The 24,662-nt window shown below is 49.9% G+C and overlaps 3 protein-coding genes across 8 annotated transcripts; 2 read left to right on the top strand and 1 right to left on the bottom strand.

Moving 5' to 3' along the window:
* The first annotated feature begins 409 nt into the window (after positions 1 to 409).
* On the top strand, positions 410 to 6,631 carry PHETA2 (PH domain containing endocytic trafficking adaptor 2). Of its 6 annotated transcripts, none has more exons than XM_045062457.1 (3): positions 410 to 1,722; positions 3,046 to 3,116; positions 4,165 to 6,631. In XM_045062457.1, exons 1-3 carry the CDS (start codon positions 1,184 to 1,186, stop codon positions 4,953 to 4,955), a joined length of 1,401 nt encoding a protein of 466 aa, XP_044918392.1. In that variant the 5' UTR covers positions 410 to 1,183; the 3' UTR covers positions 4,956 to 6,631. The 6 variants fall into 6 exon arrangements, with proteins under 6 accessions (XP_044918392.1, XP_023113315.1, XP_044918393.1 ...); XM_023257547.2 differs by having other exon boundaries at positions 1,652 to 1,722; positions 3,046 to 3,117; positions 4,168 to 6,631; XM_045062458.1 differs by lacking the exon at positions 410 to 1,722 and adding an exon at positions 1,746 to 1,908.
* A 256-nt stretch (positions 6,632 to 6,887) lies between these two features.
* On the top strand, positions 6,888 to 10,253 carry SMDT1 (single-pass membrane protein with aspartate rich tail 1). Its single transcript, XM_003989348.6, has 3 exons — positions 6,888 to 7,173; positions 8,645 to 8,785; positions 9,999 to 10,253. Exons 1-2 carry the CDS (start codon positions 6,988 to 6,990, stop codon positions 8,780 to 8,782), a joined length of 324 nt encoding a protein of 107 aa, XP_003989397.1. The 5' UTR covers positions 6,888 to 6,987; the 3' UTR covers positions 8,783 to 8,785; positions 9,999 to 10,253.
* Positions 10,254 to 11,552: 1,299 nt separating this feature from the next.
* On the bottom strand, positions 11,553 to 20,273 carry NDUFA6 (NADH:ubiquinone oxidoreductase subunit A6). Its single transcript, XM_003989349.6, has 3 exons — positions 20,105 to 20,273; positions 12,740 to 12,855; positions 11,553 to 11,753 (listed from the first exon to the last, which is right to left on the bottom strand). Exons 1-3 carry the CDS (start codon positions 20,241 to 20,243, stop codon positions 11,622 to 11,624), a joined length of 387 nt encoding a protein of 128 aa, XP_003989398.1. The 5' UTR covers positions 20,244 to 20,273; the 3' UTR covers positions 11,553 to 11,621.
* Between the last annotated feature and the right edge of the window lie 4,389 nt (positions 20,274 to 24,662).

Consider the following 24,662-nt stretch of genomic DNA (forward strand, 5'->3'; position numbering starts at 1 on the left):
TGACACTCTGGGCCAGCCACCCATTGTACTGGCCCCAGGCACTCTACATATTCCTTCCCTCCTTCATTCATGAAATGTTGTGGTTTTTTTAAATGTTTTATTTATTTTTGAGACAGAGACAGAGCATGAGAGGGGGAGGGGCAGAGAGGGAGGAAGACACAGAATCTGAAGCAGGCTCCAGGCTCTGAGCGGTCAGAACAAGGGCTGGAACCCACAAACTGTGAGATCATGATCTAAGCTGAAGTTGGACGCTTAACCAACTGAGCCACCCAGGCACCCCTCATCAAATATGTTTTTAAAGTTTATTTACTTATTTAGAGAGAGAGAGAGAGAGCGTGCACATGAGTAGAGAGGGAGAGAATCCCAAGCAGGCTCCACGCTGTCAGCACAGAGCCTGATTCAGGGACCTGAGCCAAAATCAAGTTAGATGCTTAACTGCCTGAGCCACCAAGGCCCCCCTGGAGTACTCCTTTACAACATACCTCAGGTCACTCCTTGCTCAAGACCCTGTGACAGCTGTTCATCTCAGTCTGGAGACTCACAGATTTACAAAGCCCAACCCCACGCATTCTGACCACATCTCCTGCTGCTGTCCCCCTCCTCCCTGCCTCTCTGCCACACTCTTGCAGTTCCTCAAACACAACTGGTCTCAGGGCCTTTGCACTAACTGTTCCCTCTGCCTGGAATCATCTTCCTCCAGATTTTGGCATGACTGGCTCCCTTATTTCCTACCAGTATTTCTCAAATGCCACCTTCTCAGTGAGGCCTACCCTGACCATCCTATTTGAAATTGCAACCTCCCTGCTCCAGCAATTCCCAAGCTCAGTGTGACTTCCTATATTTTCCATACCACTTATTACCTTCTAACACATTTGTTATGGTTTCTGTTATTAACTGAATAAAAGTTAGTGGGAGAGACAGATAATAAACAGGAAATAAAAGCATGAGTATAGGGAATGTTCTGTAGTGGCTAGTGCTATCATGAAAATACACCCCAGGGATGTGATAGACTTGAGGATGAGCTACTTGACATCGCATAGTCAGGGAGAGGACATTTAAGCCGAGACCTAGTTGGTGTGAAGGAGCCCTGAGAAGTTAGAACTGAGGGATAGAGGTAAGAAGGAACATTCTAGGCTGCAGGAACTGCAAAGGCTAGAGCTCTGAGCTGGGAACCACCAAATTCATGGGCAGATATTCCGACTTCCCTGGCTTCCAGGGCCGTCAGGAACCCCCAGCCTCCTGCGTTTGGTTGTGCATTCGGGGAACCCTCACCACAAACCTACCCTTGGACCAATTCCAGGCAGAGCCCTGGGGACCGCGGGTGGGTTGCAGGCCGGTGGGAGTGGCGGAAGCAGAAATCGATAATCCCCAGAAACAGAAATGTGGGCGCTTCTGGAGCCGGGTGGGGTTGCCAGGAAGCTCGGCGGGGCCTCGCAGACTGGATAGGAGCCCGCCCAAAGGAGGCGCCGGGCCCAAGCCGTCCCAGGCTTGGCTCAGTGGGAAAAGTGGGCCGGGCGGGGAGAGGGGGCTGGAGAGGGGAAGAGAAGGACTCCGAGTTCTCCTGGCGGTGGGCTGGGTCCGAGGCCCGCGGACGGCCTGCGGCGGGGCCCTGGGTTCGAGGTCGCCCGCCGCTGACCAGCTCCGTGGTTCTGGCAAGTCTCGGCCTCTCCGGCCTCAGTTTCCCTCCCGCGTGGATCCAGAAGCCGCTTCGCAGATCCCCGGGTGAGCTGTGGGAGGGGAGGGGGGGGGTGGTAACTCGAGCCGCCCGGAAGGGGTCTCCCGGCGTCCGCGGCCACGTTCCCGCCCGGGCGGAGGCGCGGGGGCCGGAGCCCGGATCGCCCCAGGCCGCGGGCGCAGCCCACCGCGCGGACCGCCCTCCCGAGCTTCGGCGCGCCCGTCGGCGCAGAGGTGAGCACGGGCCCCGCGGGCTCTGGAGGAGGCGGCCCCCGGGAGGGCGTGGCCAGCGGGGACGTGGCGGGGCAGCCCCACTGCGCGGACCCGGAGACTGAGGTTCCCGGCGAGGCGACCGCTGTTTTAGGGCGGTGGCGGGTCAGGGGTCCACCCGGTGGCCCCAGGCCGGTGGGTCCAGCGCCCCAGCCCGTCCAGCTCCTCTAACAAAAAGACCGGCGAGACGCGGTGCACCGACTCCCCGCCGGCTCCGCGGTCGGGGCCTCGCACCCCTCCCCAGGCTCGCGGCGGGGGCGGGAGACCTGCTCCTCCCGCTCCGGAGCCCCTCTCCGGAGCCCCTCTCCGAGCCCCGGTGCCGGGCGGACGCAAGGCTCGGCCGGGGCAGACCTCAGTGAGCTCCTCCTCCTCCTGCGACCACCCCACCCTCGTGGGCCCCCGCTTAGGCCTTATCATGACTGATCCTTACTTTATTTCTTCCGTAATTCATTTTTACATTCATTTATTATTTACTTTTGTCTGTTTACACTGTGTCTCCCCGCTTGAATTTAGGCTCCAGGAGGGAGGGGCTGCTTTGTCCGTTGGCGTTTTCTCACTTATTTGAATACTTTCTTCCTGGATATTGGAAGTCAAACGGGGAGGGGCGGGTGGAGGGGGGTGGAGGGGGGCGGGCAGCCAAGGTGAGTCCTGCCCATTCTGGGGTTGGGGATAATGCTGTAAACACAAATGAGATAGATCATTGTGGCATGAAGGAAATGCAAACAGAAGTGAGGGGGGCTGCTGGTTGGGTCACCTTAGATCAGGTCACCTTGGTGATCAGGACCACTTTAGATACCGCCATCAGGACAGACCTCTCAGATTAGGTGACTTAAAGCCAACCTGCGACATGTGCTAGAAGGGAAAAGCAGGAAGCTGAGGACACTTAACTCTGACCTAGCCTTAGGGAGTAGAGTACTGAGTTCTGAGAAGTGATACTCAATTGCTCCTTATTAAGGGCCTGGCCTGGGTGAGTGGGTGGGTACGGAGATGATCAGGGTAGGCCTCCTGGAAGAGGTGGTGGTTTTACTGGGCTCCTAAGACTGAGCAGGAGTTCTCATCCCCTAGGCGGGGGGGTCACTGGGTTTGACAATTGTTTTGCAGGTGCCCTAGGAACCACATAGTCCGTGTGGCCAGACAAGCCAGGCCCCTGCCCTCTTGCTGTAAGCTCTGCTGGTAAGTGAGTCACTGCCAAGGCTTGCCCCTACAAGATATGAGGGAATCGGGAGACCCAAGTTCTGCTTCTGGCTGGTCATGCAGCCTTGGGCAGTTCATCTTCACTGCTCTGGGCCTCAGTTTTTCATGAGTCAGGAGGACAGTTGAACTAGGTGTCACTTATGATCCGTGAGGCACCGACAGTCAATGGCTGAGGATGGTCCTACCCAGCCACGCCTTGTGTTTGTACCGCACTCGTTTACTGCACAGATCCATATCTAAGCCCCCGCTGATGGAGGAATGGGGCAGGCCTGCCTCACCCTGCCCTCATCTGGCCTTGAAGGTTGCAGATTCTTACTAAAGGGTAATAGCGCCATCAACGAATGAGAGGCCGCGGGGGCCCAGGAGGGTCACAGAAACCCTGGAGGTTTGGCCTCAGGGTTGGAGCTAAGGGGCCCCTGGGTCAGGGGATGGTTTAGGCATAATGATTTCTATGGGTTCTGTGGGCTCAGGATCCATTTCAGCTCAGCTGATACCTTTTTCTTTGGATTTTAAAAAGCTGTGCCAAAGCCCTCCGTACCTCCTGGTCTGGTACACGTTATCATTTTCTCTGAGCCCTCTGGTGTCCAGTTTTTTCCATGACCCTCACAACAACCCTTTGAGAGAAGAGTCAGGGGAGGCTAGCCCATTTCACAGATGAAGACAGTGAGAGCCTCAGGGCACACAGCAAGTGAGGAGAGGCCACAGAGCTGGGGCCCAGGTCTCCTCCAGAGCCAGCGTTCTTTTCCCCACAGGAGCACAGAGGCTGCCTCCCTCTCTGGCCCTCTCCCGCCGCCACTTTTTTTTTTTTTCTTAATGTTTTTATTTTATTTTTGAGAGAGAGAGACAGAGACAGAGTGCGAGTGGGGAAGGGCAGAGAGCAAGGGAGACAGAATCTGAAGCAGGCTCTAGGCTCTGAGCTGTTGGCACAGAGCCTGATGCGGGGCTCAAACTCATGCTTAACCAACTGAGTCACCCAGGTGCCCCCCCCCCCCACTTTTTTAATTTTTTAAAAATGTTTTCCCCTCACAGTTCTTATGGGAGCCATGAGGCTGAACGAGAGGAGTGTAGCCCACTATGCACTGAGCGACTCCCCAGCAGACCATACGGGCTTTCTGCGCACTTGGGGCGGGGCAGGGACTCCCCCCACTCCCAGTGGCACTGGCCGAAGGTGCTGGTTTGTTCTCAAAGGCAACCTGCTGTTCTCCTTTGAGAGCCGAGAGAGCAGGGCCCCGCTGAGCCTGGTGGTGCTGGAGGGCTGCACGGTGGAGCTGGCCGAGGCTCCAATGTCTGAGGAGTTTGCCTTCGCCATCCGTTTCGACGCCCCTGGTGTGCGCCCACACCTGCTTGCGGCAGATGGGCCCGCGGCCCAGGAGGCCTGGGTGAAGGCACTGTCCAGGGCGAGCTTTGGCTACATGCGCCTGGTGGTGCGCGAGCTGGAGAGCCAGTTGCGAGATGCCCGCCACAGTCTGGCCTTGCATCGCCACTCATCCTGGAAGGCCGTTACCAGCCGCTATAAGCCCCAGGCTCCTGACCATCGGCCTCCGGGCCTGGAAAACGGCCACTCCCTCTCCAAGGATTGCAGCCCTGTGGACTTGGGTGAAGAAAGGGGCAGCAGGCCAGCAGGGCAGGGCTTGGCCGAGTTGCAGGGCCCTGCCGGCCTCTTCCTGGGCAGGAGGCAGAGCCCCCTGTTCCCTGAGACCTTCTACTTCTCTGCCTTGCACAATTGGTATGGCCAGGAGATCTCGGAGCTGAGGCAGAGGTGGATGCAGAGGGCCCGGGGGAGCCGGCCAGAACGTGAGAAACAGGATGGGCACTGAGCCTCGGCTCTTTGGGTTCTGCCCTTGTCCTGCTGGTCAGGACACCAGAGCCAGTGCTTCTCCAGGAATTTAATGTTTATTTGTTTTAAAGTTGCTTTTTTTGAGAGGGTTCTCTCCTTCCTGCTTTTTAGGCCTCCTCCAGGCTCCAGATCCACCTTTGTGCCTGGAGGGGGACCAAGGAATCGTTAACTTGCAACCCCTTTGTTTCCTGAGGCCCAGAGAGGAGGGGATGCTTGCTCAGCAACCACAGGGCCAGACCCAAGTCTCCTGACTCTGTGCTGGACTGCTCCGCTCTCAGGGAATATTAATGAAATGGAGGAAGTGGGGACTATTGCATGGCCTCAGGCTGCCCTGCCTGTTTACCTACACAACAGACTCTACAACCACAACTTCTAACAACAGACTCTACAACCACAACTTCTAACACAGGGAGTCGTGTGTACATTTAAATACCAGAAGCTGGCTGAAATGTTGGGTCGAGGGACTGACACTGTCAGGGAAAGTGGATTTATTGTCCTGGGGGTTTCTGGGGCCCAGCTCTTCCTGAGCAGTGGGAAGATTGGGCATAGGAACTGCAGTTTGGGTGGGGCCCTTTGGAGGGGCAGGGCCTTCAGCCAACGAAGAGGGATTGATTCTTCTCAGCAAGTGTTGGAGCCCCCATCTTCTCTCCCTGGCTGCCTTGTCTATAGATGGTGCTGGTCATTGTCCCAAGAGGGGCTGGGAGCTTTTTATGTCAGCAGAAATCCTTCCTATATTCTGTCCTTAGCAGCCAGCTCCTGGAGCTGCCAAGTGGGAAGCCAAAGAAGCGAGGAGGCAGTGTGGCTCCCTGGGGAAGCCAGGTTGTTATTTTGGTTTTCAGTCGAGGGCATTCTGGGAGTTTGAACACCAGGATAAATTCTTCTAACTGCTCCCAGAGAGCTGTTCCCAACCCTGAACCCCTCCTAGGAACTCATTCACCATCCTGCTTGTCAGCCAGCGCGTATCTGCCAAGACCCTCTCACTGCTACTCTCAGCAGCATGGCGCCAAGTGTTTTATCGATTGTTTTGGGAGGCAAAGTGGCTGCGTCTAGAGAGCCAGCAGCCAGACTAGCCTGAGCCCTAGAGGTAAGGCAGCAGTGGCTGGATGGAAGATGCAGAACCTGGTCAAGACATCCCCCCCCCCCCCCCATACACACAGTCTGCCCCTTCTTAAGACTCTCAATCCCTTATTAGGGCCTTGGGTAGCCTGACCAGGGCCAACGAGGTCCAGAGGCTGTGACCGACAGCCTCTTAAGTCCAGCACGCCCAAGGCCACCCAGAGTCCAGAACCGGTTCCTGCCAGGCTTGTGTCCTAAGAAGAGGGGCTACCTTCCGAACCCTGTACAGGAGTCCCACAGCCCACTGCGCCTTGTTTTCTACACAGACACTATAGGCTTTTATCTTTCTTATGGTTACAGTATTTTTATATGATTAAAACATTAGGTTTTTATTACTCATTTTGGTTCCTCAAAGTTTAACAACCACTTGACCAATTTGTGCAAAAGCCCCATTTCTCCCCTTCAGTTATGGTTTACATTTGCCTATAGAGAACGTATACCTTGGCAAGAAATAAAATTCCCAAATCACCCAAGTAGTACAACTAATACATTTATATTTTTTAAATATTAAAAAGAGAAATACAATTGTTTCAAGCTCAATTAAAGTGATTTCTCTTCTCAACAATCACCCACTCTGCCAAACCCTGGCTGTTCTGGGTGAGTGAACAATTCGAGGGGTCCACGAGGACCGCCAGCCAGAAGACCCCGCCCGGCAGGCCCAGAATCAGCCGGCTGTTGGGGCATCGGCAGCCTCCTCGTGACGTCACCACGTCCGGCCGTTAACAAACGCCTCTTTTCTACCGCATAGGGGAACTAGGCGCACTGCGCAAGGGTGAGAGCTGGGCCTCTCGTCTGATCTCAAGGGTCTCGCGAGGCTTGCGGCCGTGCTCTCCCTGAGGACGTCACAGGGGCTGGGCGGTGGGGCCCGGGTGCCGAGCTAGGGGCGGAGCTGGGAGATGGCGTCCGCAGCGGCTCGCTGGCTGGCATTGGCATCCGTCCGATCCGGGGCTTTACGGAGCGGGCCGAGCTTGAGGAAAGGTGGCGATGTCTCCGCCGGAGGGGGTGGCTCAGGTCGGAGCCTGGTACCGTCGAGGTCAGTCATCGTTACTCGCAGCGGCGCCATTTTGCCCAAACCGGTGAAAGTGAGTGTCTGCCTGGAGGCGGGGCGAAGGGGCCGAGGCCAATCATTATGGGGAGTGTGTGCGGGTCGACGCCGACTGATAGGTGCAAAGGCCAATCATACAATCGCCTTAGACCGGAAGACGGATCAAGGACAAAGTTTAGCAATGATGCCCTGCGAATTTTGACAGGTGGGAGGAGATGGTCGGGTCAGATCCCGGTGTTGATTGAGTTGGGCGCAAGGAGACAGATGGAGGGGTGGGGGAGCGAGAGCTGAGGCCTGCACGTTGCACTAGCTTATCGTGAGGAGCGCGGTGCGCGAGTTCTCCAGGGCCACAAGACTCGGCTCTATGCACCCAGTATAGACAAATCACGTAACCACTCTGTTCTTGTCAGCCTCAGAGTTGATGGGATGAAATCACGAGTTGTGAAAGGACTTTGTAAATAAATTGTACGTGGGACAGACCTTTTCTTCGTAGGAGTTTTGACCTAGTGTTTAATTCATGTAAGTTGCAACTCTGAGAGGTGTGCAGGGAGGTATTACAGTCAGTTTTTACAAATGAAGAATCGGGCCAAAGCAGTGAAGCCAGTGAGGCTCCAAAGCGAGCAGCCCGTCAGGTCCTGGAATCCAGGTTTCTTGCTGGTCGACCCTCCTCCCCCGCCCACCTCCACCAGGTCCTATTTTTTCCACCACTGAATGCTCTCACGTGCCCTGAGTACCCTTGGATTTTTCTAAGTAAAATGGAAACAGCCCTTTAAGCCAAACAAGTTTGCTTTTTTACTCCGGTGCTGCGTGGGAGTTAACAAAACAAAAACAAATTCTCTTAAAGCTAATCCGGCCAGTGAGCTCAGGATTATTTCATGGGAAGCAGCAGGGTCCATGCTGGGGAAGAGCTGCCTTATAAAAAGGCACAGCTGAAAAAAATTTTTTTTGGAAACTCCATAGGAAAATATGAGAGGATATGTTGAGATTATACTGAAACTCCCTTAGTCCATCTAAAACAGCCAGTCTTTTAGCGTGAAGACATGCTCACTTTTCAAAACATGCTTGTTTTGAGCATTTAATGCGGTGCAATTAAACTTCTCAGGCCCTGGGGAATCAGTTAAAGGACTGTATCCTTTCACTGTACCTGCTCATTGTTTTGTAATCCATTTTCACGTATTCGGTGTCTTCAAGTAGAGGTGAGCTCTGTTTCCACAGTCCAGCTCTTAGTACTTTCTTACCTGTTTGTATCTGCAAGTAATTACCAGGTTGTGCCCTAATTTCTAGATGTCTAGAATGCCTTATACTTTTCTTCCCAGTATGCACTTTGATGACCATCATCTTATCAATTCTTCGAATTATTTTTCTTGCTCTTTTTCCGAGGACTTTAAAATCAAGTAGTTGCTTATCACAGGTCTGGGGTCCACAGGAGTGCCCCTGAGGGCCGGGCCTCCTGTGGTCCCACCAGAGTGGGCTCTGGAACTCACAGCCACCACTCTGACCCTCTGCAGATGTCCTTCGGCCTTCTCCGTGTGTTCTCCATTGTGATCCCCTTTCTCTATGTCGGGACGCTCATTAGCAAGAACTTTGCTGCTCTGCTTGAGGAGCATGACATTTTTGTCCCAGAGGATGACGACGACGATGACTAACAGGTAAGACTTCTTTTCCCCTACATGCACTGGGAACAGGAAGTGGGGTGGGGCATCTAAACCGTGATGCAGTTTGGCCCTGTAGTAGTTTCCCTCACTTGAAGCAGAAGTGCAGACCCTTAATAAAGTGACTCACTTGGCTGATGTTTTTATTTTGCCTTTTCTCTACATTGGATGAGGACAACTATCTTACTGACTTAGAACTTCACTGGGATCTTTTCCGACTAAGTTGATCCCAACCAGCCTTTTTATTTGCCCTTTATGTACCCTCGTTCTCTCAACCCCTAAGTTTTCTTAACGGTTTAATATGCTTTAGACACCCACCCCAACAGCTTCATTCTCCACATTGAAATTTAGAAACTGCACATCCTCACCATGGTTCACAAAGTTACCAAACTCCGTACCTGTACAGGCTGTACAGGCACCGCAACCTGGCTGTTCACAAACCTTTCCCCCGGCGCCTGTCCTTTTCACCTTTCGCGTCTTGGCTTCTGGCGCTCTAACGTGGGCTGCTTGGCTGCCTCTCTGTTGTAGATAAAGACAGTTCTGGCTCCGTAGTCTGGGATTCAAGGCTTGCCATGATCTGGTCACATGATCTGGCCACACCTCTTATTCCAGCCGCATCTTCCCTATTCCCAACCACACACCTATCCCCACTATTCACTGTTTCTTGAATTACCGACAGGCTTACCCACCCCCGAGCAGTGGCTCACTCTTCCTGCCATTGGAAGGCTATTTCTCACTACTCTTACTTTCGCCAGTTCTTCATGATCTTTGATGAAGTCTTCCCTCATTCCTCCATCTGAAAGTGAGGCTGTGCCCTCTGCCCAGTCCCTCTTGTGACACTATTATACACTTAAGCACACACACACCTCCAAATTCTACTAGACGATGAGCTTCCTCCTGGCAGGGGACAGGGGGTTTTGCTTTGTTTTAAAGTAAGTTCTACACTCAGTATAGGGTTTGAACTCATGACCCCAAGGTCAAGAGAGTCTCATGCTCTACCAGCTGAGCCAGCCATGTGCCCCAAGGAACATGTCTTTTATACCTTTGGGCCCCCAGTGCCTGGTCTCCGGTGAATGTTCAGTACATGTATGAAAGAATAAAACTGCCTTGCTCCTGCCTTGTTTGGTAGAACCTCCCTGGAATTCTCTTTTTGGTGCGTGGATAGAGCGCTGCTCCGTGCCCAGTTCACTGCTACTTTCCTTTCTTACAGGACATGGAGGAAGTACAGAAAGGAGACAGCCCTAACTTAATTCAGATATGGTGATCCTCATAGCCTCTCCTACTTCCCTATCAGCAGAAGGGCCCAGGGAAACCCCTCAGCCTCCTGACTCCAGCGAAGCCTCCTGCACCGTCTGTGACCACACCCCAGATCCCCAGGCTCTGGGAGGTTCCTCCAAAATGTGCTATCCACTGAGCACCATCAACTTACGAATAAACATAATAAATATCAGCTCTGTATGACTGAGTGGTGGCTGAAGTGTCTCAATATGAGTAAGACCCTAGTTGCCGTTTCCTGTCCCTGCTGACCTTTCTCTAGCAGCTGAACATAACAGGTCTTTGATTTATAACCCAAGATTCCCAGGCCCCTCTGGAGCTATGAAAGTAATTACGGGTGCCTTGGACCTATTTTCATTATTTACAAAAGCCCAGCAGAAACTTTCCCCTCAGTAAAGATGCACAGGCTAACTAAAGCCTCCAGCTTTTTTTGTGTTGAGGAATGCTGGCTACTTTTCACCTGCTAATCATAAGCTTTGTTTAAAACTCCTTAGAAATACCATTATTAGGGGTGCCTGGGTGGCTCAGTTGGTTAAGCATCCGACTTCAGCTCAGGTCATGATGTCACGGTCCATGGATTCAAGCCCCGCATCGGGCTCTATGCTGACCGCTTGAAGGCTGGAGCCTGCTTCAGAGTCTGTGTGTGTCTCTCTCCATCTCCTCCACCCCCTTGCGCTCTGTATCTCTCTCTCTCAAAAATAAATTAAAAAATTTTAAAACATCATTCTTAGAATGAATCTTTCAAAACTTGGGTTCCTTAGATGGAAAGATAGTAAAGGGGTTGTTGGTGCTAAAAAATGTGGCAATGCCCAGGGTGACCCGTGTACTCAAATAATGAACCCATCTCCAGCATTTAGCCGCCCAGGGAAGGAACCACCAAAAGCAAACAAAGATGAGTTATTTAATCTGCGTCAACACTGATTCTCCTGTCCCTGGAGCCACAGTCCCATTTGCAAACAGTAGAGCTATTTCTGTTGTCTGTGCACTAAACAGCTGTGTTCCTAGCAGAGCGCCTAACTGGGTAGGAAGCTCATGTCCTTTTAAGAACTGACGCTTGTTGCGGGTAGAGGGGCCAGGCCTGAGCTGCCGTTCTCTCCAGAGCCCAGGGAGGAGCAGCCCAGCCCGTCAGCCCTAACTCTGCGCCGCTCAGCGTTACTCTCATCGTTCCCGAACGGCAAGAGCTAATTTTGGATAATCTGTGCCGTGACACCAAGCTATCCTGGAGGCTGTGGAAACACAGCTAAATTAACAGAGTCATCCAGCCTTACACCCGGAATGATGGTTTCTGAGCAGATGGCCTCATCCTTCCTGTTTACTGACATGCAAGGCTCTGAGAAAAGAGAGTCTGATTTATAGGAAACACCACACTTGAGGAAAGGGAAAGAACAGGTGGTGTGTATACTAAGACCCCACTTGTTCAGGCAAAAAGGGAGAGAGACTGCAGAAGGAGAACTTCCCCCTGGCTCACCAGTGGAATTCTATTAGGAAGTGACCATCACATACTGAGTTTATTTGTGTTCTAAAATATTTAAATGTCAACATGCACCTTTCCACTGAGTCACGGGTCGTGGCCAATGTAGAACTTGGACAGGAAATCCGTCGGCCTCGGCGCTTCTGTTTCATGGAAGAACCGCATAACGTGTGTCCGCTGCTTCCAGACGTTAATTGTTTCCTCCAGTTCCATCTTTCCCTGCACAGGTGAGGGGAGAGGTGTTCAGTCAGAGTGGCTGGAAAGAATACCACCATACAGGCCAGGATTCTGTGCTCTGCTCTGCACGGACTTGTCGAGTGACTCTGGGCAAGTAACATCCTCGGTCTAGACCACATTTCGGCATCTGGAAAACGAGGTGGTTGTACTAGCTGATCTCTAAGGCCTCTCCAATATTCTTTAACTCTGTAGCTAACTGATTCCGAGAGGAGAGACTCCCAGGTCAGTAGGCCCCTGCCCCATGACTGCCTAACCTGACTGGCTGGTTTCTGCTTAACATTCCATGCGGTGTACTGGTCCGTGCTAAAGTATGCACTGATGCTAATGTGACTGACTGGAGACCCAGAATCAGGTCTGGGATTTGAACTATGTACACAGGGTTCAGCTAACCTGCCTGCCTCTTCCAGCTGTAAGCAGCAACCCAGTGAAGCAGTAACTTCCAGGAAGGAGGTTCAAGAAGATTTCAAACTTTCCTCATCTTTTTTTATTAAAAAAAATTTTTTTTTAATGTTTATTTATTTTTCAGAGAGAGAGAGAGAGAGAGAGAGAGAGAGACAGAGTGAGATCGGGGGAGGGGCAGAGAGAGGGAGTCACAGAATCCAAAGCAGGCTCCAGGCTCGGAGCTGTCAGCACAGAGCCCAATGCAGGGCTCAACTCACGAACTGTGAGATCATGACCTGAGCAGAAGTTGGACATTTAACCAACTGAGCCACCCACGCGCCTCCCCCTCCTTTTTTAAAATTTTTAAATGTTTTCCTCATCTTTTTTAAAAATGCAAACCCCAATGTTTTTTTTTTCTTGAACAATCTTAGAGGTGATAACCTCTAAGTTCATCCGTTTCTTTGAAACCCTAAGCAAAAGTAGCTGACCCAGTAGTTGCTTTTCAGGCTTGGGAGACAAACGGGACGACTGAGAAGCTCTGGACAAGGTGGCTGCTCTTTTAAGTCAGTCCAGGAGGGGTCAGTTACCTTAATGACCAGAAGATCAACCACCCTGGGGTCCGTGACGTGGGCATTCTTCATGAACATTTCTCGGACTTTATCCCGTCCCTGTTTCACGGTGATGTCTAGCTGGAATAAGTGCACTAAAGAGAAAACATGATTCAGGGTAGAAACTATATGATCAAGACATGTTTTACAAAAATTGAGTCAGTGGATATTCATAGACACAAACAGGTTCCCCATTCGTTTCATTCACCAAGTATTTGCTTGACCCTAAACTAGGTGCTTGAGGCTGCAGAGAAGAGTGAGACACGGCGCTTGCTCTCAAGTTTAGTTTGTTTGAGGAGACCAGACCCGAGGCAGCATAGTGTAGTTTGAATATCAACAACCTGGCTTCAAACCCCAGCTCTGTCAACTTGTCACCTACATGATCCTGCGAACGTTAACTTTGCTGTGCCTGAGAGTATTTATTTCTGAGTGAATGAGGATGATTAAGAGCACGTATAATCCCCTGGGGTGCCTGGGTGGCTCAGTCGGTTAACTGTCTGACTTTGGCTCAGGTCGTGATCTCACGGTTTGTGGGTTCAAGCCCCGCGTGAGGCTCTGTGCTGACAGCTCAGAGCCTGGAGCCTGCTTGGGATTCGGTGTTTCCTCCTCTCTCTGGCCCTCCTCTGCTCGTGCTCTCTGTCTCTCAATGATAAATAAATGTTAAAAAAAATTAAAAAAAAAAAAAAGAGCGAGGTGCCTGGGTGGCTCAGTTGATTAAGCATCTGCCTTTGGCCCAGGTCATAATCTCACGGTTCGTGGGTTCAAGCCCCACATCAGGCTTTGCACTGACAGTGTAGAGCCTGCTTGGGATTCTCTCTCCCTCCCTCTCTCTGCCTCCCCCCTGCTTGTGCTCTCTCTCAGTGAATACATAAACTTAAAAAATTAAAAAAAAAAAAAAAAAAAAAAAAGAGCATGTATAACCCCAGAGCCATTGTGGATTCCTGGAGATGATACAAGATGCTTAGAACATGCCTGGCATGGAATAAGCTCTCAAAAACGTTAGCATGATTATTACATAGAACAACTGGCAAGAGGACAGGGTTGAAATTAACCAACAGTGATGGGGGTATAGGTCTGTGCAGCACACAAGCTTGGGGTTGAGGGAGGCTGCTGAGTGTTTGTGCAGAGAGGAGGGGCTTCAGTCCAGCCAGGGACGACCACCACATTAGGTTACTCGGGGGAAGGAAGGAGTAGTTTACGATGGGACTCCTACTCTCTTAAACTCTATAGTCAGAGGTAGCCACCCACGAATGCAAAGAAAAATCACCATATTCAGCAATCCCGAAGTGCCTAAAATAGTGGCACAGACTTAGGGACCTGGGACTTCAGAGGAGGCCCATGTTATGTCCTTTGAAAATTAGGTTTTGGTCATTTGTGTTCCCATCCTCTGGAAGTCAGCCTTCAGTGGATTTGCTGATGACAACAAGGGCACGAACAGGGCCTTGTGTGGTAGGTGGAGTTAGGAAGAGGGGGCGCATTAGGCTGAGTGAACGGCATAAACAAGGCTCACAGTCTAGAATGAGCCTGTGGTTGAGGAGACCTGTGTGCTCATTTGGTGAGGATCCCTTGCATTGTGGCCATTCCTGGGACATGTCCACTCTAGTCTACAGGATTCTCAAAGCCAGCTCCGAAAACCATGAGGGCTATGTAGTGACTGAATTAATCAACAATAAAGTTTGAGTCTTTAACTCTACTCCTAATTTAGCGACAGTGTTAGAAAAATAAGGCTTCTGCTGAGGGAAATCCCATGCCGTGCTGATCCAACCAGGGAGTAAGCAACAGTGGAAATCTAACAGGAGAAGCTGTATCCCGGCTTCATAGGTGTTAACAGAGGAGAGAAATTACTCCCACTGGAAAGAGTTCAACTCGGTTCCAGCGGTGTGATGGAGCTGGCTCTCATGGAGGCTCTCTTCCCAAATCGGCCTTCAGTGACTTCACTTTGGCAGCTTAAAATCAATCGTGGTGGGAGTACTGGCACCACGAGAAATGGTCGATGCTCTAAATCTAGGTTCCCACCACAGTCAGTATCATAGTAGGAATTTTAGAAAAGAGGAAACACAGGGATAATAAGACAAAGAGACACAAAAACAAATGCAAACCAACAAGCATCCAGGAACTTAGAACCTTTCCACTTGGGGAGATTGGGGCCTACAGCACTGTGGGTACCTGACTGATGTCATACTATTGGCAAACCTGGACCTAGAATCCAGGTTTAGTGTTTTTAATGTTTAATTTTCTATTTTTTTTTTTTAAAGTTTATTTATCTTGAGATAGAGTGAGTGTGCCAGCAGGGAGGGGCAGAGAGAGAAAATCCCAAGCAGACTCCGCACTGTCAGTGCAGAGCCTGATGCTGGGCTTAAACCCACGAACTGTGAGATCACGACCTGAGTGGAAATCAAGAGTCTGACTCTTTTTCTTAACATTTTTTTTCAACTTTTTTTTTTTCAACGTTTATTTATTTTTGGGACAGAGAGAGACAGAGCATGAACGGGGGAGGGGCAGAGAGAGAGGGAGACACAGAATCGGAAACAGGCTCCAGGCCCTGAGCCATCAGCCCAGAGCCCGACGCGGGGCTCGAACTCACGGACCGCGAGATCGTGACCTGGCTGAAGTCGGACGCTTAACCGACTGCGCCACCCAGGCGTCCCTCAACTTTTTAAATGTTTATTTATTTTTGAGAGCGAGAGAGACAGAGTACAAGCTGGGGAGGGGCAGAGAGAGAAGGAGACACAGAATCTGAAGCAGGCTCCAGGCTCCGAGCTGTCAGCACAGAGCCCAACGCGGGGCTCGAACCCACTAACCGTGAGATCATGACCTGAGCCAAAGTCAGATGCTTAACTGACTGAGACACCCAGGCGCCCCTCAAGAGTCTGACTCTTAACTGACTGAGCCACCCAAAAGCCCCTGTTTTTTTTAATTTACAATCTGGTGCTTTTTAAAGGCAATGAATATGAGGAATCTTCCCCTGCTGTCAGTGCTTATCTCTCCTGCATTTTTATATTAGATTCCTGTCCAACCTTGGGAGTTTAAAAAAACAAGGTCCCTCTGTACCAGGGGAGCTGGTGTCCATCCGCTCTCATTCCTCATGACCTCCTGAACCACACACCAGGGCATCAGGTGGACAAACCTTCTCCTCAGGAAAATGTTCACAGGCACAAACGCCAAGTTTTGCTTACAGTGTCAGTTCACAGATCCCTGAATGCCCATCGTCTGAGGTTAAGAACCCTTGTCTCTAGAGAGACAAGTTCCATAGCTTTCTCCTAATCTCCCTCCTCCCATCCCAACCCCTTAAACATGCCCCCCACCAGTGAGAAAGGCTGCAGGAGGTAAATAGCTACAGCCTGCAGAATTGTTCTTTGGTCTAGCTCAGTGGTTCTTAAACCAGCAATGATTTTGCCCACCAGAACATTTGGCAATGTCTGGGGGCACTTTTGGTTGTCACAACCAAGGAGAGAGTGTCACTGGCATCCAGTGGGTAGAGGCCAGAGATGTTGTTAATCTACAATGCACAGGACCGCCCCCACAACAAAGAATTATCCAGCACAAATGGGTCAAGAAACCCTGGTATAAATTAATTCCAACTGCTCTTTGGCTTATGCTTCGAATTCTGAATATTTAAACTGCAATTTGAAAGATCTGAGAGGCTCAAGAGGAAGACATCAATGTGGCCCTTCTGGATGAAGGTGCCTTTTCTACAGCCTCTGTGTGTTTTCCCAAAGTTACTGTTAAGGTTCTTCTGAGTCAGAAAGGCTCTGACACGTTAAGAAAGGAAGACGGTGATGTGGTTCTCAGCTGTTTGCTCCAGTTCATCTTGGTAGCGTTCATAACAGGCGCTGGCAGATCCTTAGATGGGAAGGCAGCCCAGTGTGCTGGAAAAGAGCATGGGCTTAGGGGTCAAACAAGCTGGGCAAGGTCTCCGCACCTCTGTGAACTATGACCTTACCTAGGGTACAGCCTCCTTAGCCTGTTTCCTCATCTAAAAAATAGGAAAGAGGGGCACCCGGGTGGCTCAGTCGGTTGAGCGTCCGACTTTGGCTCGGGTCATGATCTCACACTCCGTGAGTTCGAGCCCCGCGTCGGACTCTGTGCTGACAGCTCAGAGCCTGGAGCCGGCTTCGGATTCTGTGTCTCCCCCTCTCTCTGCCCCTCCCCTGCTCATGCTCTCCGTCTCAAAAATAAATAAAAAACATTAAAAAAATTTTTTTGAAAAGAAAAATAAAAAATAAAAAAAATTAAAAATAGGAAAGAATGGGGCACCTGGGAGGCTCAGTTGGTTGGGCCTCTGACTTCGGCTCAGGTCATGATCTCGTGGTTTATGGGTTCAAGCCCCGTGTCTGGCTCTGTGCTGACAGCTCAGAGCCTGGAGCCTGCTTCGGATTCTGTGTCTCCCTCTCTCTGCCCCTCCCCCCCTCACGCTGTCTCTCTTTCCTTCAAAAATAAATAAACATTAAAAAATTTTTTTTAAATAGGAAAAAAAATAACCTCTGACTTAATTCCTTTATAGGAACATGGCAAAACTCAAGTGACAACATCTTGTAAACAGTAAAGCTAATGCAAATGTTAGTTGTTAAAATTTTCAGCACTTATTCCCCATATATCTATTTTAAGTTTTAATAATCTGGATATATGCCGATCTTCCTGACTAGTCCATAAGACCCCTGAAGGCAGGGTTGTTTTATTCACATTTGTATCTCTAAGCATTTAGTACTGACCCTGTAGTACAAGAGATACCCGATGAAATGGAAATTAAATGGTTTCTACAGAAAGTCTCCTGTTCTGTAACCACTAAGCCTCAGGTTAATATTTTTTCAGTGGAGGGATTCGGCAGGTAGTTCAGTCCCTGTGTTCCCACGCAAGGCAGCCACCACCCAGGCACGTGGCTGCTCTCCAAGTGCGGCATAACTGGGTCCCCTGAGATTCAGGGAAAACCACAGCAGGAGCCAGGTGTAACAGCTGGACAGTCAGGGTCTCCTATGTCACGCTCCTCCCCTTACTAATGGTGTGATGTGAGATACATTTACATGCCTCGGTTTTCTTCTCTGAAAGACAGGGAAACGATCAGAACCTACCCTAAAAGAAAGCAATGTAAAGCATTTAGCATAATGCTGGGCTCTAGGTATGCAATTCAATAAACGTTAGTTACTATAAATGCTATTACTTATTCCCAATTCTTTGCTTTGGTTCCTCAGCTGGAATCCCAATGATGGACAGTATGACATTGGTGTAGACACAGGCCTGAGCAACTGACCAGCTACAGACCACCAATCCTCCCCATAAGAATGTACCACCCCCTTAGCCCCTTCCCTCTCATCCCTTCCCTTGCTCTCTAGGCTCCTCCTGTCAGGACCTTTCCGACTCTGGGTTTATCTTCCCGAACAGTATTTGTGGGGAATTCCTGGGAGGGGATGGTTTAAAAAGAGCTGGTTCCTGAGAGTGGATAAGTGGATCTATCCTCAACTCAGCCACCGGATTTTTTTTTTTTTTTAACCCTACGCAAACCATTCTTCCTGCATCTGGGTCTTGTTCCCCACCTCCTGCTCCTCTCTGCAACAAGAAAGGGTTCTAGACACTCACAGAAGTATTCTGCCAGGCAAACATTGTTTTTAAACATCTGCAATTGAATACACCGCCCCCACCCCCCACACATCCGCACACCCTTGCTACAGTCACTCCCCTATACCTATTATCCACCTGCCCCCTGAAGGCATTTAAATTTGCAGTCCCCAAACCAGCAGTGCACTCAAGTTTCTCCCTCCCTAGTATCCTGTGGGTCTAAGTTCTGGTCATTGGCAACCTCTCAAAAACTCAGGGACACTGGGGAACAAACAGTTCTCATACATCAAAAAAATTGGATTCTGGGGCACCTGGGTGGCTCAGTCAGTTAAGCATCTGACTCTTGATTTTAGCTGGGGTCATGATCTGATGGTTTGTGAGATCCAGCGCCGGAGCCTGTCTGGGATTCTCTCTCTCTCCCTCTCTCTCCCTCTCTTGCTCTCTCTCGAAAATAAATAAATAAAGATGAAAAAAAAAAAAAAAAAAAAAACACTGGATTCTGCATGGAGGCTCCTGCTATAAATAACAGTGATAATAATAATAATAATAATAATAATAATAATAACAGTAGCAGCCAACATTCAATGCATGCCTAACTAAGTGCCAGGACTTACCCTAAGCACTTTAGACATATTTCCTATTTAATAAGGGCTACTCTCTGAAGAAGGTACTATCATGATGCTCACTTTACAGATGAGGAAACTTGAGGCACAGCAAGATGAAATAATTTGCTCAAGGTCATACAGCTATATTAAGGGGCAAGGTCTGGAGGCAAGTCTCTGTAACCACCACATTCGATTGCTTCTCACAGGCAGGGAAGAGGCAGCCCAGAAGGGTGCTATTATGCTCCAACTCGCTTAAAAACACCTCCCCTCTCAGACTGGCAGTGACAGTCCACATCAAACTAAACTAAATCCAATCAACACAATAAAATATCGACAGCCCGTGCTGCCCTTGACGGTTTAGTGGAATTCCCCCCAATCTTCCTTTCACTAAGTACAACAGGCAGCACCGAGGGGGAATACCAAAATAAGAAACAGAATCTCTGTACCCAGGGAGCTTCTATTTCAGTCCTTCAGGTGAACAGGTTGGTTCTCCGACATCTAAGTGAAGGCAGGGGGCAGGGAGGTAGTAGGGAGCAGGCCATTAGTGGGGTGGGGGAGGAGTTCCTGAGAAATACTACACACAGACAGATCTAGGGAACAAGCTTGGGAAACGGGAAACGGGAGGACACTCATCTCACCTGGACTGGAAGAGGCATCACTGACTTAACTGGATGACCTTGGGAAAATCACGTCCCTTCTCTGGTTGTCTGTTTTTGTGTGGGGGGATGATCGCTCAAGTCCTACGGCCACTGTGTTTACATAACCTAATGGGCACCTGAACATATATTCAGGAACTCTACGGTTGACTTTGGGTTCCAGATCCAACAAGAGCTGGCTCTGGGCCTCAGGGGCGTCACTTCGCCTCTAGGTGCCTCATCTGTAAAATGAAACACGTCAATGACAGTCCCTGCTTTCCCTCCCACGGGTTCGGTAAGAATTACTAAAGGGCCAAAGCGCCCAGGGCGCCTAGAAGCGCGATCCGGATGCGGGGCACGGCTGGTCTGACTCGGGCGCGGCCGCCAGATCCGGTCCACTAATGCTCGAGGGACCCTCCTCCCCTGAAGCACCCAGAGTCGCCTGTTCCCAAGCCGGTGACCTCAGCTCGTCCTGGGAGAAATGGGAGGCCAGGACGGCTGCGACCTTGGGCGACTGCATCCGGAGCCCCGCGTGCGCCGCTGCCTCTCACCAGTGTTCGGCACCTCTCGATACCAGGCGCGGTACAACTCGCGCACCCTCCGCTTGGCTTCGTTCATGTCCCGACTAAAAATGGGTTTCACTGAAGTGGGAGCCGCGACTGCAGCTCGCCGGAGGCCGCTCGCCGCCATCTTGCTAAGGAAACCCCTCCCGCGAGTACAGCCTAAGGACGAAAATCTTTTCTCATTGGCTAAAACTGAACGCCATGCCCCTAAACGTCACGGGTAGGCGGGAGGAGAGCTGTCGAGCTCTCTGATTGGCTGGGAGGCCTCGGTGATGGCCGCTGGGGGCTGCGCATGCTCCTGTGCGGAAACTTCAGCTCAGACATTGGTAGTCCTAAGCGTGGCATAATCGCGCCTCCAGGGGACGCTCGAGCGCCAGGGTGGCCGTCGAGCTGCTGCCCGGCCTCCCCCAGCGTGGCGCTGGCCACCTGCCCGCCTCGCTCCTTTGGTTGCGCCTGGGGGCGCGCGGGCGTCGCAGAGCTTCGCCGGTCAGCCTCGCGGCGCTGGCCTTGGCCCCAAAGGGCGGCGGAGGCACACGTGGCACCTGGGCTGTCGTGGCGATGGCCTGGCCCCTGTGCGGTTTTTCTGCGACAACATTTTTTCCCCCCCTATAAACCAACTCTTTGCAAGGGCTGTGTAGATGCCAAAGCGTTTTCCTGGCCATTAGCTTCGGGGCGCTTCTCCACACCCTGGGAAGGTAGGTTCTATCATCAGCCCCATTTTATGCAAGAATATTTTCATGCCAAAATGTGGATCTCTCTGAAAAACAGCCTAGAAATTTGGGGCTGGAAGGAGCCTTGCATTATCCATCCTGGGTATCCCCGTCGTTGCTGGCATTGAGGTTACCCCTGACCATCCCGGGGAGCCCTGACGTGCCAAGGGAAAAGTAACAGTTAACGTGCACTAGGTATTCTACCTGGGCGTATTTAAACTCATGGATCAGAGAGGTTCTGTTAGCACCCCTTTTCTACAGGTGAGGAAACTGAGGTGTAGGGTCTGGGCCACCTGCTACCTGATGTGACCCTCCTGTCCTGACCTCCAAGCGCAGCTGGGAGGCACCTTGTGAGTGTGTTGGGGGAGGAGCAGGAGCCAGGGCTGAGGTCAGCCAGCATGGAACATGGCCCTGGCATCTGTCCCAGGCTCTCCCATTCGAAAGGGTTAAGAATCAGATTTTTGTTCCTGTAGTACCTTTTAAAATGAATCTGTGCATTTAAGTGTGCTGTGCGTTAAAAGAAAGCATGCACCGTCTTCAAGTTTAAAGCATTATAAGAAAATGGAAACTTCAGCACCTCCGTGCCCACCTTAAGAAGTTTATATAAGCATACTGTGTTCTTGACAGCCACTGGCTTAAGTTCTCCAGGGGCATTAACTTGTTTATGCATCACACCACACCAGTGGAATAAGCACTGTTAGACCCATTTTACAGATGAGAAAACTGAGACGGAGAGCTGAAGTTACTTGACAGGGTTGGTTTGAGACCCAGGAGCTGACCCCGGAGTCTGTGCTCTGTCTTTCACAGCACCTACATCATTATATCTCCTTGCCGCAGTCTAACCCGCTCCATGCTCCTGCCTCCTCCAGGAGTAACCACTATCGTGAATTTAGTAACTATCATGAATTATTTTTTTTTTCAACGAAAAAAAAAGGCCCCTAAAACAACCCACAAACTGGGGAGAAACTATTTGCCAATCATATATTCTATAAAGCACTTATATCTAGAACATGTAAAAGATTCTTACAACTCGACAATAAAAAGACAAATAGCCCAATTTAAAAACAAGCCAGGGCGACAGCACCGCATGGCAGTGAGGATGTGGAGCAGCAGGAAGGAGCTCCCTCTCATCGCTGGTGAGAATGCAGAATCATACAGCCACTGCGGAAGTCGGCTTGGCGGTTTCTCACAAAAGTGATCGCACTCTTACCATATGATCCGGCGATCGCGCTCCTTGGTGTGATGGGTAGGAGTTGAAAACTTTTGTCCACCCCAAAACCTGCACACAGAGGTTTACAGCCGCTTTATTCATAATTCCCAAAACTTGGGAGCAACCAAGAAGTCCTTCAGGAGGTGAATGGGTAAATACACTTTTGTACATCCGGACAGTGGAGTGTTCTTTAGCGTTAGAAAGAGATGAGCTATCGAGCCATGAAAAGGCACGGGGGACAGCTAAACGGATATTACTAAGTGAAAAAAGCCAACCTGGAAAGGCTGTATACGGTATAATTCCAGCTACAAGGCTTAACGGAAAAAGAGGAAACTATGGAGACAATAAACAGATCATTGGTTGCTAGGGCCTGGCGGGGAGGGGGTGGGGGGAATCAATGAATGAATAGGCGCAACACAGGATTTTTAGGCCAATGAGACTCTGTATGATATTATAGTGGTAGATACATGTCATGTACCTTTGTCCAAACCCATAGAGTGAACCGAAATGCAAACTATGGGCTTTGGATGACAATGATATGTCCGTGTTCACCGATTGTACCGAATGTTGCGCTGTGATGGGGGATATTGATAGTAGGGGAGCCTGGGGGTGGGGGGGAAGGCGTATATGAGAAATCTCTGTACTTTCCACTCAGTTTGGCTGTGAAACTAAAACTGCTCCAAAAAATAAAGTCTTATTCTTTTTTTTTTTTTTTTTAATGTTTATTTCTGAGACAGAGAGAGACAGAGCATGAGTAGGGGAGGGGCAGAGAGAGAGGGGGACACAGAATCTGAAGCAGGCTCCAGGCTCTGAGCCATCAGCACAGAGCCCGATGTAGGTCTCGAACCCACGAACCCTGAGATCATGACCTGAGCTGAAGTCGGACGCTCAACTGACTGAGCCACCCAGGCGCCCCAAAGTCTTATTCTTTTAATGGGCAAAGGATGTGAATAGCTGTTTCTCCAAAGAAGAGCCACAACGATCAACAAATAACATGAAAAGACACTCAGCATTGTTAGTCATTAGGTAAACACAAGTCAAAACCATAACAAGATGCCATTTCTCACTCACTCGAATGCCCAGAACAGAAGAGAAACAATAGTCAGTGTTGGCGAGGATGTGGAGAAATTGGAACTCTCCTTCACTGCTGGCGGGAATGTGAAATAATGCAGCCACGTCGGAAACCAGTCTGGCAGTTTCTTAAAAAGTTTAGCGTAGGGACACCTGGGTGGCTCAGTCCGTTAAGCATCTGATTCTCCATCTCGGCTCAGGTCACGATCTCACGGTTGGGGAGATCGAGCCCCACGTTGGGGCTGTGCTGTCAGCACAGAGCCTGCTTGGGATTTCTCTCCCTGCCCCTCCTCCACTCTCACTCGCTCTGAAAATAAATAAATAAACTTTAAAAAATAAATAAATGTATCCCTAGAAGAAAAGTTAAAGAAGAAAAGTTAAAGAAAAGTTATAGAAGAAAAGTTAAACACTATGTGATCCAACAATTTCAATCGTAGGTATCTACCCAGAAGAAATGAATACGTTTGTCCGTACAAAGACATATAAACAAATGTTCATAGCAGCATTATTCACAGTAACCAAAAATCTGTGAATTGGATGGATCTAAAAAAAAAAAAAAAAAGGATAAACAAAATGTGGCATATCCATACAATGGAATACTTTGTAGCTATGATGAACCTTGAAGACATTATGCTAAATGGAAAAAGCTAGATACAAAACACGTATGATTTCAATTATATGAAGGGTTCAGAAAAGTCAAATCTATATAGACGAGTGGGCTGAGTGGAAATGAGGAGTGAATGTAGCATGAGGTTTCTGTTGAGGCTGATGGAAATACTCTAAAATTAGTTTGTGGCACAGTGTACAACTTTGTAAATAAACTAAAATTCATTACATTGTGCACTTAACACGGATGGAGGATAAGTTCTACGTTATGTTAATTATATCTCAATAAAGCTGCTGGAAACATGGAATCTGATGATTTCTCAAATGTGTAAAGCCCAGATACTAATGCCTTCTTGCTCTCATCACCTTAAAAAGAGAAAGAAAAAAAAAAACAACCCTATTTGTCTTTATTAAAAATGACTTTAGGGGCGCCTGGGTGGCTCAGTCGGTTAAGCGTCCGACTTCGGCTCAGGTCACGATCTCGCGGTATGTGAGTTCGAGCCCCGCGTCGGGCTCTGGGCTGACTGCTCAGAGCCTGGAGCCTGTTTCAGATTCTGTGTCTCCCTCTCCCTCTCCGACCCTTCCCCGTTCATGCTCTCTCTCTCTCTGTCTGAAAAATAAATAAATGTTAAAAAAAAATTAAAAAATGACTTTAGAAGATTGGGAAATAGGACAGTACAGAAAAGAAATACCTCTGTAGAATTAGAAGCAATGTAGTATATGGTGAAAAACATTCATTGTCAGTTCCTGATACCAGTTACAAGCTGTACGTCAAGTTACCTTTCCCCCATGAACTCTGGTTTCCACATCTGTAAAATGGGGATAATGGTGGCTACCACCCAGGGTTGTGAGGAGTAAGTGAGATAATCTAGATAATGTGAAGTGCCTGGGAGAGTGTTTCGAGGCACACGGATGTTTGATAAGTATTGGTTTTCTTTCCTGTGTCTAC

Source organism: Felis catus, chromosome B4 (genome assembly GCF_018350175.1).
Source record: "Felis catus isolate Fca126 chromosome B4, F.catus_Fca126_mat1.0, whole genome shotgun sequence".
Classification (NCBI taxonomy): domain Eukaryota; kingdom Metazoa; phylum Chordata; class Mammalia; order Carnivora; family Felidae; genus Felis; species Felis catus.

Bases quoted from the DNA above. Each gene is read 5' to 3' on its own strand.
- PHETA2 (XM_045062457.1), top strand. From the start codon at position 1,184: ATGGGCAGATATTCCGACTTCCCTGGCTTCCAGGGCCGTCAGGAACCC. The intron at 1,723-3,045 runs GTGAGCTGTGGG...ATTGTTTTGCAG, and splicing joins GCCGCTTCGCAGATCCCCGG to GTGCCCTAGGAACCACATAG. The intron at 3,117-4,164 runs GGTAAGTGAGTC...GTTTTCCCCTCA, and splicing joins CTCTTGCTGTAAGCTCTGCT to CAGTTCTTATGGGAGCCATG.
- SMDT1 (XM_003989348.6), top strand. From the start codon at position 6,988: ATGGCGTCCGCAGCGGCTCGCTGGCTGGCATTGGCATCCGTCCGATCC. The intron at 7,174-8,644 runs GTGAGTGTCTGC...GACCCTCTGCAG, and splicing joins TTTTGCCCAAACCGGTGAAA to ATGTCCTTCGGCCTTCTCCG.
- NDUFA6 (XM_003989349.6), bottom strand. From the start codon at position 20,243: ATGGCGGCGAGCGGCCTCCGGCGAGCTGCAGTCGCGGCTCCCACTTCA. The intron at 12,856-20,104 runs GTGAGAGGCAGC...TTTTCTCTTTAG, and splicing joins TCGAGAGGTGCCGAACACTG to TGCACTTATTCCAGCTAGAC. The intron at 11,754-12,739 runs GTAACTGACCCC...TCACCTGTGCAG, and splicing joins TTGATCTTCTGGTCATTAAG to GGAAAGATGGAACTGGAGGA.